General features: G+C 44.1%; 1 protein-coding gene across 3 annotated transcripts in view; it reads right to left on the reverse strand.

The window, feature by feature from the left end:
* Positions 1 to 14,130, reverse strand: part of CFAP54 (cilia and flagella associated protein 54) — a 736,502-nt gene that overhangs the window by 171,975 nt on the left and 550,397 nt on the right. The window contains exon 57 of one of the 3 annotated variants that reach the window (XM_063927748.1): positions 9,883 to 10,224. The exons of the other annotated variants lie outside the window; for them this stretch is intronic. Coding sequence (XP_063783818.1) covers positions 10,114 to 10,224 — 111 coding nt within the window. The 3' untranslated portion in view covers positions 9,883 to 10,113. Of the gene's footprint in view, positions 1 to 9,882; positions 10,225 to 14,130 lie in introns of those variants that run through there. 3 annotated transcript variants of the gene reach the window in all.

Consider the following 14,130-nt stretch of genomic DNA (forward strand, 5'->3'; position numbering starts at 1 on the left):
TACTCGGGACGAGGAATTTGAGTCCCGTACAAAAGATCACTTTGGCATTCTAGATTAATTTATGTGGACATGCTTTAAAGACACTCCAGGCAAAAAGTTTAATAGGTTGGGAAAGGGATGATCGGACTGTGTTTGTGAACCCTATTCGACCTTAATTACCCTGCTGTGCCGGAAGTGACATAGCAGGAAGTCCCATGCACAGCAGTGAACCATGGGACTTGTAGTTTCCAATGTTAAGGGGTTCAGCTGTGCATGGTGAGAGACGATTGGACACTGTCGATTTTAAAAGGAAGGAAGGACCAGACAGGAGGCATACTTACACCTTGATAAAGACCCCAGTTAGGGGAAGAAACGCGTTGGTGGTGGAGGAGGCGACCCGGTCTGTGATACACAGGAACACTGCTGGAAGCTCTGACGATCCTATAGGAGGGATACCCTGGGATTATTTGTTCTGAGCGTGATTTGAACTGTCTAATCCACAGTTCAAAGAAATCTGGTAATTATCCACTGTTAACTATTGACGGGAAAGCCACCTCCTAAACAAAGAACTCGATTATGCCATGCACTGCACTTTTATGCTCATTATAATATTTTAAATTTATTGTCTGTCTATTGTGTATATTAAAACGGTGTTACACTATATACCTTCCATTTTTCTTTTTGCATACCTTATATATCCCAAACGGAAAGGGTTAAAGTGAAAGAACCACCCAATGGAACATTGGAAAAGCGCTGGTTAAGTGTATACTTCAATTCTTTCTGCTATTTGTATTCTTGGTGGAGGTTAAAAGGGATACCTCTAGAAGTGTCACACTGACTAGCAGCTATTTGCGCACGGGACGGCTTTTCTAACTTTTTTACCCCATAATGACAACCTGAAAAAAAAATTTTATGATTTTTGCAAATTTATTAAAAAATAAAAAACTAAGAAATCACATGTACAGTACATAAGTATTCTCAGCCTTTGCCATGAAGTTCAAAATTGAGCTCAGGTGCATCCTGTTTCCACTGATCATCCTTGAGATGTTCCTACAGCTTAATTGGAGTCCACCTGTGGTATATTCAGTTGATTGGACGTGATTTGAAAAGCAACATACCTGTCTATATAAGGTCCCACACTTAACAGTGCATGTATGAGCACAAACCAAGCATGACGTCAAAGGAATTGTCTGTAGACGACCGAGACAGGATTGTCTCGAGGCACAAATATGGGGAAGGGTACAGAAAAATATCTGCTGCTTTGAAGGTCCCAATGAGCACAGTGGCCTCCATCATCCGTAACTGGAAGTTCGGAACCACCAAGACTCTTCCTAGAGCCGGCAGGTTGTCTAAACTGAGCGATCAGGGAAGAAGGGCCCTAGTCAGGGAGGTGACCAAGAACCCGATGGTCACTTTGTCAAAGATACAGCATTCCTCTGTGGAGAGAGGAGAACCTTCCAGAAGGACAACCATCTCTGCAGCAATCCACTAATCAGGCCTGTATGGTAGAGTGGCCAGACGGATGCCACTCCTTAGTAAAAACCACATGGCAGCCCGCCTGCAGTTTGCCAAAATGCACCTGAAGGACTCTCAGACCACGAGAAACAAAATTATCTTGTCTGATGAGACAAAGATTGAAGTCTTTGGCGTGAATGGCAGACGTCATGTTTGGAGGAAACCAGGCACCGCTCATCACCAGGCAGGAGCCCAAACATGTTACTGCCACTGGACAGATTTTGGGCATGCAATCCGAGGAGGGTGGAGGAGAGCCCCACACTGTATCTGAGGCCATGGCAGAGTGCCAGCATCTGCCCGTCCTTATGCAACTGACAAATTTATGTTTGGGACACATGGATACAATACCCACTGCTGAAGTGCCAGAGGCGAGGGATGCAATGCATCACCAGGAGAGAAACTGCTCTCAGCCAGCATCCCACTATTTGCTTGTTCTCAGGTGGGAGACCACGGAACCAGTGGGAGAGGTACAGGCATTTACAAGTATGTTTTAGGACCAGAGTTATTTGCTACCAGGGACATATAATTTGGAATCTGGTGAAGAACTGAGCAATTGTGGGTTGCTAATCATAATTCCACCATACCCAAAAGGCCGGTCATTAGACTCTTCGGGAAACATGGCCCTCAGTCCTTTTGACCCAGGTGGGGTTACAGTGCCAGCTAGTTTGTACTGCCCAGGCACAGGGCTTACAAGTGGTGGAGGAACTTCTGAATTGCTAATCACCCTCTCACCAAACCTAAGTAAAGACTTACTGGATTGTCCCAACAGCCTTGCTTGGACATTGAGGAATTTACCTACACCTTGCCGGGACATTGGGTCTAAAAAGTGGGAGAGGAATGTGAGAAAATGAGGTCTGTGACAATTAATATAGCTATGCCTCATTTCCTGTGTCAAATATGTACTTTTTATACCCATATCCATATTCATCCAATTTGTCTGTTTGTTCATTCTCCATAACATGTCCATTGCTGCTCACCCAATACTGTGTTTAAATCAACCTTAATATTGTTAATATATGCAATTGTGTTATGTTATCTGTTACCCTTTAGATAATGTATTTATGTTAGACCTAGTTTCCTATTGTTTTCATACACCACAGTGGACACTCAAAGGTTGAGTCATATAAGGTACCATTGTCCATGTTCGTTTACTCCCTATTGTCCAAAAGTGAGCTGACCAGACAGGGTGGCTCTCTGGATGATGTAATCACCTTGATTGGAATATGTATTGTATTCCAATGCTGTAAGATCCTAAGACACAGAGGTAACACACACCCCAGCAATATGAAGCTTCTGGAGGTATAAGCAGAGCTACCCAGAGAGCTGAAGAGAGATTCTTTGATCCCAGGCTAAGAAGTGATGTTCTGCCAGGGATCTGCTTGCGGACCCATTATATTGGATTTATCTGGGACTCTGTATTGCTAGAAGAGACTCTCTGCTCCCAGACTAAGAAGTAATGTTCTGTCAGGAGATTGTGGCGGGAATTATCATGTGGAATTGGATTACAGAAGTGTGCTGAACTGTGTTATAACCTATTCTGTCAATAAACCCCGGTTGGTTTTTTATCTATCACCAAGTTTGAGTGATTTGGAACCCGATATCTTCACACACACACCTACAGTGAAGCATGTTGGTGGCAGCATCATGCTGTGGGGATGTTTTTCAGTGGCAGGAACTGGAAGACTAGTCAGGCTAGAGGGAAAGATGAATGCAGCAATGTACAGAGACATCCTGGATGAAAACCTGCTCCAAAGCCCTCTTGACCTCAGACTTTCAGCAGGTCAACGACCTTAAGTACACAGCCAAGATATCAAAGGAGTGACTTCAGGACAACTCCGTGAATGTCCTTGAGTGGCCCAGCCAGAGCCCAGACTTGAATCCAATTGAACATCTCTGGCGAGATCTGAAAATGGCTGTGCACCAACGCTTCCCATCCAACCTGATGGAGCTTGAGAGGTGCTGCAAGGAGGAATGGGCGAAACTGCCCAAAGATAGGTGTGCCAAGCTTGTGGCATCATATTCAAAAAGACTTGAGGCTATAATTGCTGCCAAAGGTGCATCAACAAAATATTGAGCAAAGGCTGTGAATACTTATGTATTAGTTTTTTATCTTTAATAAATTTGCAAAAATCTCCAAAAAAACTTTTTCACGTTGTCATTAAGGGGTATTGTGTGTAGAATTTTGAATTCATAAATAAATTCATTCCAGTTTAGAATAAGGCTGTAAAATAACAAAATGTGGAAAAAGTGAAGAGCTGTGAATACTTTCTGGATGCACTGTACATAAACAAATGCTACCATTTGCGAAAAAGAAAATTTTCCTATGAAAATTGATCATACGACACTGTTCCACAATGACTCAGAACCACTTCCACACAAAAAATTAATGTACTGGACTTGCCAAGTCAAAGCCCCAATGTCAGGATCCATGCTGTATGGACCCATTGGATACTGTACTTGTCTGTGGGCAAAGGAACTGGGACCACTGTATATGAGGTTGGAGAAAAGATAGTTTGCACCACAATCAGTGGCGTCAATAGGCGGGTGCGGCCCGCACCCGGGTGTGACACCAAATGTCAGCTCCTCCGCAGTGACAGGAGCCAGGTGCTGCAGTGTGAAATTCTGCTACAGCACCCGGATCCTGTCATAGCAAAGGAGCCGACGGCGCACTGAGACCGTCTCTGGGGGAATCCCAGCATCTCCGGAGATGCTGGGCACGCCCCCAGAGTGACGATTCCAGGATCCTAGGACGCCCCCTAACTGTACGGCCATGCCCCCTTTTTGCCGCGATCAGGAGGAGATCAGGGGTGCGCACCACAATGATGCTACACACTGGAGCAGACTCTGGGATAATATGGGAAATAGATAACCATGCTAGAAGTTGGACTGGAGGCAAGACTGGATCTGATGATGAAATATCCAGGTTGGAATCGGTGATGCTTGGGATTGGACTTGACTGGTAATGTCTCTGACCGTACTGGAACCAGTAATGTCTCTGACTGGACTGGGACCGGTAATGTCTCAGATGCCGGGCTTTGACCGGCTACTAGGCATAAATGCTGGGCTGAGACCAGCTAAGCTTTGGATTCCAATCTGGGACCAGGAACTACTGTAATAGTACTCTGGATAGGCAGGAAGCTAAGTAAATGTAGACAGTAATATATGCTTGCTTGTGGGAAAATGTTACAGAAATCAGGGAAACTGCGTGCTGGCAGCACAGGAGTAAGATGATAAAGTCCTTAGAGTGAGTGTTCAGCAAATGACTGGAACTTGTATATGAAGCAGATGAATGGTTTGCTTGCAGGACAATCATAGATTAAATGCACGCCAGGATTCAGGAACACTGCAGGAGAGATTTTAGCAGACTGGGAACTTGAATATACTGAAGAGTTCTGTAATTAGTGGAGAGCAGCTAAAGCTTGCAATAAGCTGAGAAACAGGTAACTGGTTGAATTACTGAGACACAGCCAGTAAGGTGCACAAGGAACTCTGTACTGTAGTGAACTAAGAGCAGAAGACTTTCAACTAACAGGCGCCAGGTATAGCAATGTCTTGAAACAGATGTAGCAGGTAATACTGAGACTTAGTTGATTACAGGAGAACACAGAAGACATTTGATACTTGGTAGGCTTTGGCAGCACTGACACTTGGATAAAGAAATCCCAGCAATTAAGGGAATTCAGGGATTACAAGAGAACTGCAAGCCATCTGCAAATCGGGAATGCTCTGGCAGTGAGCTGATCAACAGCAAAGGTTTTCATATAATCTGTAGGTCACAACAGATTGCCTGCCAGAGTCAGCTGAGGCAAGAAGTACTCTGACTGGCGGTCAGATGACTAGATCCAAAATGGCGATATCCATGTATCAGCTATACACACAGGTGCAGCACGAAAACCTGACCTGTGAGACAGGCCGCAAAGGTAAGTGCTTAATTACTTAGTGCATGAAATGAGTATTGCTAGTCAGATTCCTAACACCAGATCTAAATTCTAGCACTTTTGAGCTAGATGCCAGATTCTGAGTTTGGGCAGGACTGGTTAAAACTGGAATGAATGAGTTACATGGTCTAATGACGCTTCTCCTCATTCATTGATACTCTACCTTCTAGAGTAGTTAAAAAACTGAGCAGGAAAGATAGAAATGCTAGGTTGAATAACTGGTATGCTGCCCTGTAACAGGCACTGGCTGAAGGTTTTGAACACAGGTGTAACAAAAGTGCTCTCTGTAGATGATGTGTGTCAGCGACACACAGGTATGCATACTGCTGGTAATGAATGGTAATGCACATTGGAATGCATGAGCACTCTGCAGGCTGTAAATGGTAATGCATACAGATATTAGATGGGCACTCTGCAGGCTGTGAATGGTAATGCATGCTGATACTGGAAGAGCAGTGAGTGAATGGTAATGCACATTGATATTGGATATGCACTAAGCAGGCTGTTAATGGTAATGTACAATGCTATAGGAAACAAACTCTGCATGCAGATATTGGATGGAATAGTGCTTAGCAGTGTGTGGAATGCAGAGAGCAACTGGATGCTACAGCACAGAGATAGGAGCCGGAGAACTCTGTAAAACTGATGTGCACAGTGGTGTGTGCGCCATAAAGCAATAGCCAGAAATCAGGAAGCAAAACTGCTGCCACTGGAGCCAGGAACAGGTTACGTACAAGTACTGGCAATGAGCAGATGCACCTGAGGAATTTCTATAGGGTGCTCTGATCAGTCATTGGTGGCTCACATAATGTGTGTACTAGCTGGAGTCAGTTGATCAATCCAAGGTGGAGTCCAGTTAATCAATATCAATCCACCCTTGCAGCACTGACTTCAGGAGAAAAACCAAACATTCAGATACTAACTTGACATAGCATGTTTATATGTACTGTTCTATGCAGTAGAAGCATGTCACCTGATGAAATGGGTGTACTACGATATACCGGTGCTCAGAATCCCGGCACCCAGCATATCGGTGCCGGGATCCCGACCGCCGGAATGCCAGCAGCGGGGCGAGCACAAAAGAGCACCTTGTGGGCTTGCTACGCTCGCAACGCTGCGGGCATGGTGGCGCGTAACGCACGCCATGCTATTTATTCTCCCTCCAGGGGTGTCATGGACACCCCAAGAGGGAGAATAGTTGTCGGTATCCCAGCGCTCAAGATCCCAGCGTCGGTATGCAGAGCGCCGGGATCCCGACAGCCAGGATATCAAATACCTCCTGGAAAAATTACAGCGCTGAAAGCAGTAAGAGGAATCAAAATCCGTTGTGTGGCACAAGAAAAGTGTGTAAGGAGTACTTAAATGAGGACACTTTTGCCGTGCTTTACCAAGGGAATAAACAAATAATCCTCAGGAATGTTTACTCAATTTTGTTGAATCCATGCTCCAAGGATGTCAGGCAGAAGTATCATCAAATGGTTTTACAACAAAGTACTAGTAATACTGTCTTGCAATATCCTGTTTTGTTTTGTTATTTTGTTGTAGGCTATGAATTTACGAAGGGTTTATAGTGTTAACACACCTATCAGCCTCATGATATTGTATTTTCTGTATTATCATACACATAAAGAGTGAGCAGTTACCAATTTTTGTTATTTTGTACTGTGTTTATAAAATGATAAGAAGCAATTGTTGGCAATGGGGAACAAAATATAAATATTATTTTAAGCAAGCACGATGAAATTATGCTGTAAAGGCAGTGATATTTGCTTCATAAACCGCCACACATCATCGGCAGGTTTGCCACTAAATCACTACCAGGGCCGGTTCAAGGCCGCTCTGCGCCCCGGGCAGGAAACGGGGCGTGGCCTAATACAGGGGGCGTGGTCAGTTACGCCCCCTGTACATTACTAGCGCCGCTTGAATGCTGAGCGGTGCGCGATGACGTCATCGCGCACCGCACAGCAAAAGGTCCTCTCCACGAAGGGAAACTAGACGCTACGCGTCTAGTTCCCTTCGTGGAGAGGACCTTTGCTGTGCGGTGCGCGATGACGTCATCGCGCACCGCTCAGCAAAGGTACTCTCCACGAAGGGAAACTAGAGGGCGCCGCACCGTGGCAAGATCCGCCACTGCTGCCCGCTGTGTCCCCCGTCCGCCTCCGCTGCCCGGCCCGCTGTGTCCCCGCCTCCTGTGAAGGGAACTAGACGCTACGCGTCTAGTTCCCTTCGTGGAGAGGACCTTTGCTGTGCGGTGCGCGATGACGTCTAGTTCCGGTGCGGTGCGCGTAGCGTCTAGTTCCCTTCACAGGAGGTGGGGACACAGCGGGCCGGGCAGCGGAGGCGGACGGGGGACACAGCGGGCAGCAGTGGCGGATCTTGCCACGGTGCGGCGCCCTCCGGATGGCGCCAGCGCCCTCCGGAAGGCGGCGCCCCGGGCAAAAGTCCTGCTTGCCCGTGGCAAGATCCGCTACTGATCACTACTTATTACATATGTTGAGTTTACAAATTCACCGTGGGTTTGAACTCATCAGAAATATGCTCCCTATTATACTTACCCCATAATGTCATAATGATGCTAAATATCTGAAAAATCCAAAGGAATCACAAACTTTTTAGCATCACTGTGAAACATAAAGAACTACATACACTTGTACTGTATATTGTGTGTGATTGAGACTGTATACTGAGCACTACAGAACTTGTGTTGGAAAAAAGCTGCAGCTGCTACATTGTAGCACTTCATATACAGATTCAGAGACTCAGTCGCACACAGATGTACAAGAGTCATATATCAAACTAATCAGCAGTGTCTCCTGGTATGTCCTAGCCACACTGTGTTGCTATTAAGACAAATTTTTGGCAAAAAGATGCCCAGTGCTAGCAGAGTCTCATGGGACCCAGCATGCCATAAGGGGTGGTTTGGCGCGACTGGAGCACTGATGTATGAGGACACATCTGTATTTATCAGGACTGGGCAATTTAAGAGATTTTACAGTAATATGATGGGCAACCTAATCCCTCTATATGGATGCATGCAAAAAAAAATGTAAACTGAAACAGGAAAAGTGATTTTCAAGCTAAAAATTACAAAAGATTGAACATATCACTTACAGTACGTTTTAACAACCGAGTATAGCACTCTGAAAACCAACTTACAAAGGGTTTAAATTGTGAATCTGTTTGTATATTAATCAATAACACCTGATGGCATTCCTCATTAACTTTACATATATGGAAAAACCTTAAAAAACATTATATTCATTGTTTTTCTTTATATGCAGGTAACACAGTGTGTGTTGTCTTTTCACTATAGCCATGTTTTTCGAAAAATGGCAACATTTTATCTACTGTCATGAAATATAGTAATCAGCCAAAATACTGTGCTCCATGCACTGTTTCAGTAGAAACAAAATATGTGTTGCTCATATGAATTAATATTTGGTAACTGACTTTCAAGGGATGGCAACTGGAGGAAATAGTTTATTCCTGCTCATGATTAATGAATTTAGATCTATGATCTGTTTCTTAGAGTGACAGCAACACCAAAGTAATGTAATATGTCAGGATATGTTCTTCTGTGAATTTGATGGTAAAATGAGCATAATTGCTTTGTTATCGCTCTCAACAAAGCTTCCTTAATCACTGTCCAAATTTAGAAAATGTCACCTAAGCAATGTTAGTAGCAAAGACGTTAATAAACAGAAGATTTTGCATGAAAACATTGTATTTTGTCAAAATCTGTTATGGAAAGATGTGCCTGTTATGGAAAGATCCGCATATGTACAGGCAAAAGCTGCCCACATAGAATAGACTGTAAACAAAATAAAAATTTATGTCAAGGGTTAATTCCAACAATGGCAAGAACGCAATTCCAAAGTCATGGTCTACAGTGTCTGATTTAACCACTTAACTGACGATTTTTCCCTTCAAAACTGTTAACATTGTTTTTTAAAATGTATTTTATTTAATAAAGTTGAAAAAGTATTTTTTAAATATTTAAACATTATATTATGCACATCTGCAGAATGGATCTCCTCGTCAAAAACGGGGGGACTGGGTGGGACGACGCAGTTGTATGAAATCTGACCATGCCAGTTAAGTGGTTTTAAATATACATCTCCTTTTGCACGCATGTAAGCTTCATTCATTACACCGGTCAGCACGAATTCTGAATCTGGGTTCAGCATATCTGATTTTTGATTTCTTCCACATTACTAATTAAAGATATAATAGTTTTACCAGAAAAAGTTTGCTTTTGTAGCTATCAGAATGAAATTACGGATTTAAGAAAATGTCCCTATTTTCATAACTTTATTATACGAGTAAAAATAAAACAGACTTTTGTTATGAATTTGAATTACTTTTATTTACAATTTTTTTTAAAACAAACTACTGTAATAGAATCATTTTTTAAAAGTTTAGAAATGAATATTTTTGTATTTATTCTGTGATTGTATTGACTTTCTCGTATTAGCCTCCAAATATAATCCCCCATCATACTCTCATTGTATTGCCCCTGATAACGACATTCAAAGTCCATCACATTTTGATGAAAACGTTCACCTTGCTCTTCCGAATAGGCACCCATGTTATCTTTAAACTGGTCCAAGTGAGCATGTAACATAGCTGCCTTTTGCCATGTGACAGGTCAAAGGGTTAGATCCTCCATTTGTGTTACTACTCAGTTATCTGTGCTGACAGGCTGTGTTAACAAGTGTCTATAATTATACTCCATGGTAGCATAGTGTAAGTGTAGCAAAACACAGAGAGAAACAAAGACGCATGGCCGTGACTGTAGAAAATATAATAATGTAATTAATTATTATATTTTTAAGTTAGAATAATAACTTAAAAGGTTAATAAGAGCAAAAGTCACATTATGAAACAGAATATGACAACAGATTAGAACCCCTTTGCCCATCTAGTCTGCCCTAAATACATTTACCAACTGAAATGTTATTCACTAAGAACACAAATTAAATTGAATAAAATAAAATCTGAACATCTATTATTTTCTGCTTCAAATTAAATGTTAATGTTCATTTTTGTCAGAGTCTACATGGAAATAGCAATTAAGTCAAGTGATTAGATAGAGGCAACCTCATATACTACATCAGAGAGAGAGAGAGAGATCAACTATCAAACTATAATCTAAAATTCAGAAGCAGCTAGCTTGTGCTGCGGATCATCATCATCATCCACCCTCCTGCTCTTGCAAAAGGTATGTCATCTAACAGATGTGTCTGTGTCTAGGTCTTCTTTAGTCACAATTACGGGACCATACTCGCCCTACACTTGCCTGCTTCTTCCGGATCACATCTTACCTCACCAGTCAAGGAACTACTAGCCTAATTCAGACCTGATCATAGCAACAAAAATGTTCTCTAATGGGCAAAACCATGTGCACTGCAGGGGGGCAGATGTAACATGTGCAGAGAGAGTTAGATTTGGGTGGGGTGTGTTCAAACTGAAATCTAAATTGCAGTGTAAACATAAAGCAGCCAGTATTTACCCTGCACAGACACAATATAACCCACCCAAATATAACTCTCTCCGCACGTTATACCTACCACACCTGCACTGCACATGGTTTTGCCCATTAGAGAAAGATTTCGCTGCTGCGATCAGGTCTGAATTAGGCCCTGTAAGTGTAAGATTCATTAAAAGCCAAATATGGCCCCTTCCTAGTGTGATCAGAGAAATATTAATTCTATTTTTGTGTCTGATTGCTAAATCTAAGAAATGGCCCCTCACATTCCTTCAGGCTGTGGATACATAAGAGTTGGCATTCTAGGAGGCTCAACATTAAATTGGTCATGTTATTTGTAATTGCTCTGAATTGGAACAATAAAAGCTATTTTCCTTCTACACTTTTCTACGTGACAAACTAGAGTATACCAAAATCCAGTCAGCTTGCCTCAGTGGCTGCAATGTTTCCTGAATCTAACAATTAATACTTTGCTTACAGCAGACTCTTTTCGCCTATTCTCTGCAAGCTCTTACAGGGAACTATTTTTAAATGTTTATCATATATTGCCCCACATTGTGGATTTTATTAAGAGCTCTTCCCCATCCCATCTATGACATTGCTGAGGTAAGGATATTTATCACAGTTTATGGTCCTGCCCCCTAGATAGAACTTTTTGGTTTCGGGTCAGTTAGTTTGCTCTAGAACATTTGGTTAATTTTTTACACTTTAATCCTGAATGGGCCACACTGGGGATTTTTTTACCCTAACCAATGGGCATCTACTGGCTGTTAGAAACTCTTACTTTCTCTTACGTCCTAGAGGATGCTGGGGACTCCGTAAGGACCATGGGGAATAGACGGGCTCCGCAGGAGACATGGGCACTAAAAAGAACTTTAGATATGGGTGTGCACTGGCTCCTCCATCTATGCCCCTCCTCCAGACCTCAGTTTGATACTGTGCCCAGAGGAGACTGGGTGCACTACAGGGAGCTCTCCTGAGTTTCTCTGAAAGAAAGAATTTTGTTAGGTTTTTTATTTTCAGGGAGCCCTGCTGGCAACAGGCTCCCTGCATCGTGGGACTGAGGAGAGAGAAGCAGACCTACTTAAATGCTAGGCTCTGCTTCTTAGGCTACTGGACACCATTATCTCCAGAGGGATTCAGAAAGCAGGTCTCCCCTCGCTGTTCGTCCCGGAGCCGCGCCGCCGTCCTCCTCACAGAGCCGGAAGATAGAAGCCGGGTGAGTATAAGAAGATAGAAGACTTCAGAGGCGGCAGAAGACTTCAGATCTTCTCAGAGGTAACACTGCGCGCCATTGCTCCCACACACAACACACAGCGGCAGGCACTGATGGGTGCAGGGCGCAGGGGGGGCACCCTGGGCAGCAATAATAAACCTCTAGGACTGGCCAGTATAGATATATAGGCTCTGCGGACTGTATATTTAAAACCCCCGCCAGTTTTGAAGAAATCGAGCGGGACCGAAGCCAGCCGCTGAGGGGGCGGAGCTTGATCCCTCAGCACTAACCAGCACCATTTTCTCCACAGCACACCGCTGGGAAGCTGGCTCCCCGGACTCTCCCCTGCTGAACACGGTGACAGAGGGTTTTAAAGAAGGGGGGGGCACATCATTTGGCGCAGTGATTATATAAAGAAAAGCGCTATATATATCTGGGATTTTTCCAGGGTCATTGGCGCTGGGTGTGTGCTGGCATACTCTCTCTCTCTGTCTCTCCAAAGGGCCTTGTTGGGGAACTGTCTCCAGATTAGAGATTTCCCTGAGTGTGTGGGGTGTCGGTACGCGTGTGTCGGCATGACTGAAGCGGAAGGCTCTTCTAAGGAGGAGGTGGAGCAAATGAGTGTGGTGTCTCCGTCGGCAACGCCGACACCTGACTGGTTGGATATGTGGAATGTTTTAAATGCAAATGTGAATTTATTACACAAGAGGTTGGACAAAGCGGAGTCCAGGGAATGTACAGGGAGTCAAGCCCTGCCTTTCACTATGACGCAGGGACTTTCTGGGTCTCAGAAGCGCCCACTATCCCAAGTAGTTGACACTGATACCGACACGGATTCTGACTCCAGTGTCGACTATGATGATGCGAAGTTGCAGCCTAAATTGGCTAAAAGTATTAATTATATGATTATTGCAATAAAGGATGTGTTGCATATAACAGATGACCCCTCGATACCTGACACGAGGGTACACATAAATAAAAGAAGCCTGAGGTTACTTTTCCCCCTTCTCATGAGCTAAATGAGTTGTTTGAAAGGGCTTGGGAAACTCCAGACAAGAAATTGCAGATTCCCAAGAGGATTCTTATGGCGTATCCTTTCCCGACTAAGGACAGGATACGGTGGGAATCCTCCCCAAGGGTGGACAAAGCATTGACACGCTTATCCAAAAAGGTAGCGCTGCCATCTCAAGATACCGCAGCCCTCAAGGATCCTGCTGTTCGCAGACAGGAGACTACCTTGAAGTCTATTTACACACATACTGGTACATTACTCAGACCGGCGATAGCGTCGGCTTGGGTTTGTAGCGCTGTAGCAGCGTGGACAGATACCTTATCTGCTGATATTGATACGCTTGATAAGGAAACCATTTTATTGACCGTGGGTCATATTAAGGATGCTGTCCTATATATGAGAGATGCTCAGAGAGACGTTGGCCTACTGGGTTTCAGAGCCAACGCGATGGCGATTTCTGCTAGGGGAGCCCTATGGACCCGACAATGGACGGGTGATGCCGACTCGAAGAGGCATATGGAGGTTTTGCCTTACAAGGGTGAGGACTTATTTGGGGAAGGTCTCACGGACCTGGTTTCCACAGCTACTGCAGGTAAATCAACTTTTTTGCCTTATGTTTCCTCACAGCCTAAGAAAACGCCACATTATCAGATGCAGTCCTTTCGGTCGCATAAATCCAAGAGAGTACGTGGATCTTCCTTTCTTGCTAGAGGTAAGGGCAAGGGGAAAAAGCTGCCAACTACAGCTAGTTCCCAGGAGCAGAAGTCCTCCCCGGCTTCTACAAAATCCACCGCATGACGCTGGGGCTCCGCTGAGGGAGTCCGTTCCAGTGGGGGCACGTCTTCGACTTTTCAGCCACATCTGGGTTCAATCACAGGTGGATCCCTGGGCAATAGACATTGTTTCCCAGGGTTACAAGCTGGAATTCGAAAAGGGGCCTCCTCGCCGGTTTTTCAAATCGGCCCTACCGGCTTCTTCCCCA

This window comes from Pseudophryne corroboree, chromosome 6 (genome assembly GCF_028390025.1).
Source record: "Pseudophryne corroboree isolate aPseCor3 chromosome 6, aPseCor3.hap2, whole genome shotgun sequence".
NCBI classification, from domain to species: domain Eukaryota; kingdom Metazoa; phylum Chordata; class Amphibia; order Anura; family Myobatrachidae; genus Pseudophryne; species Pseudophryne corroboree.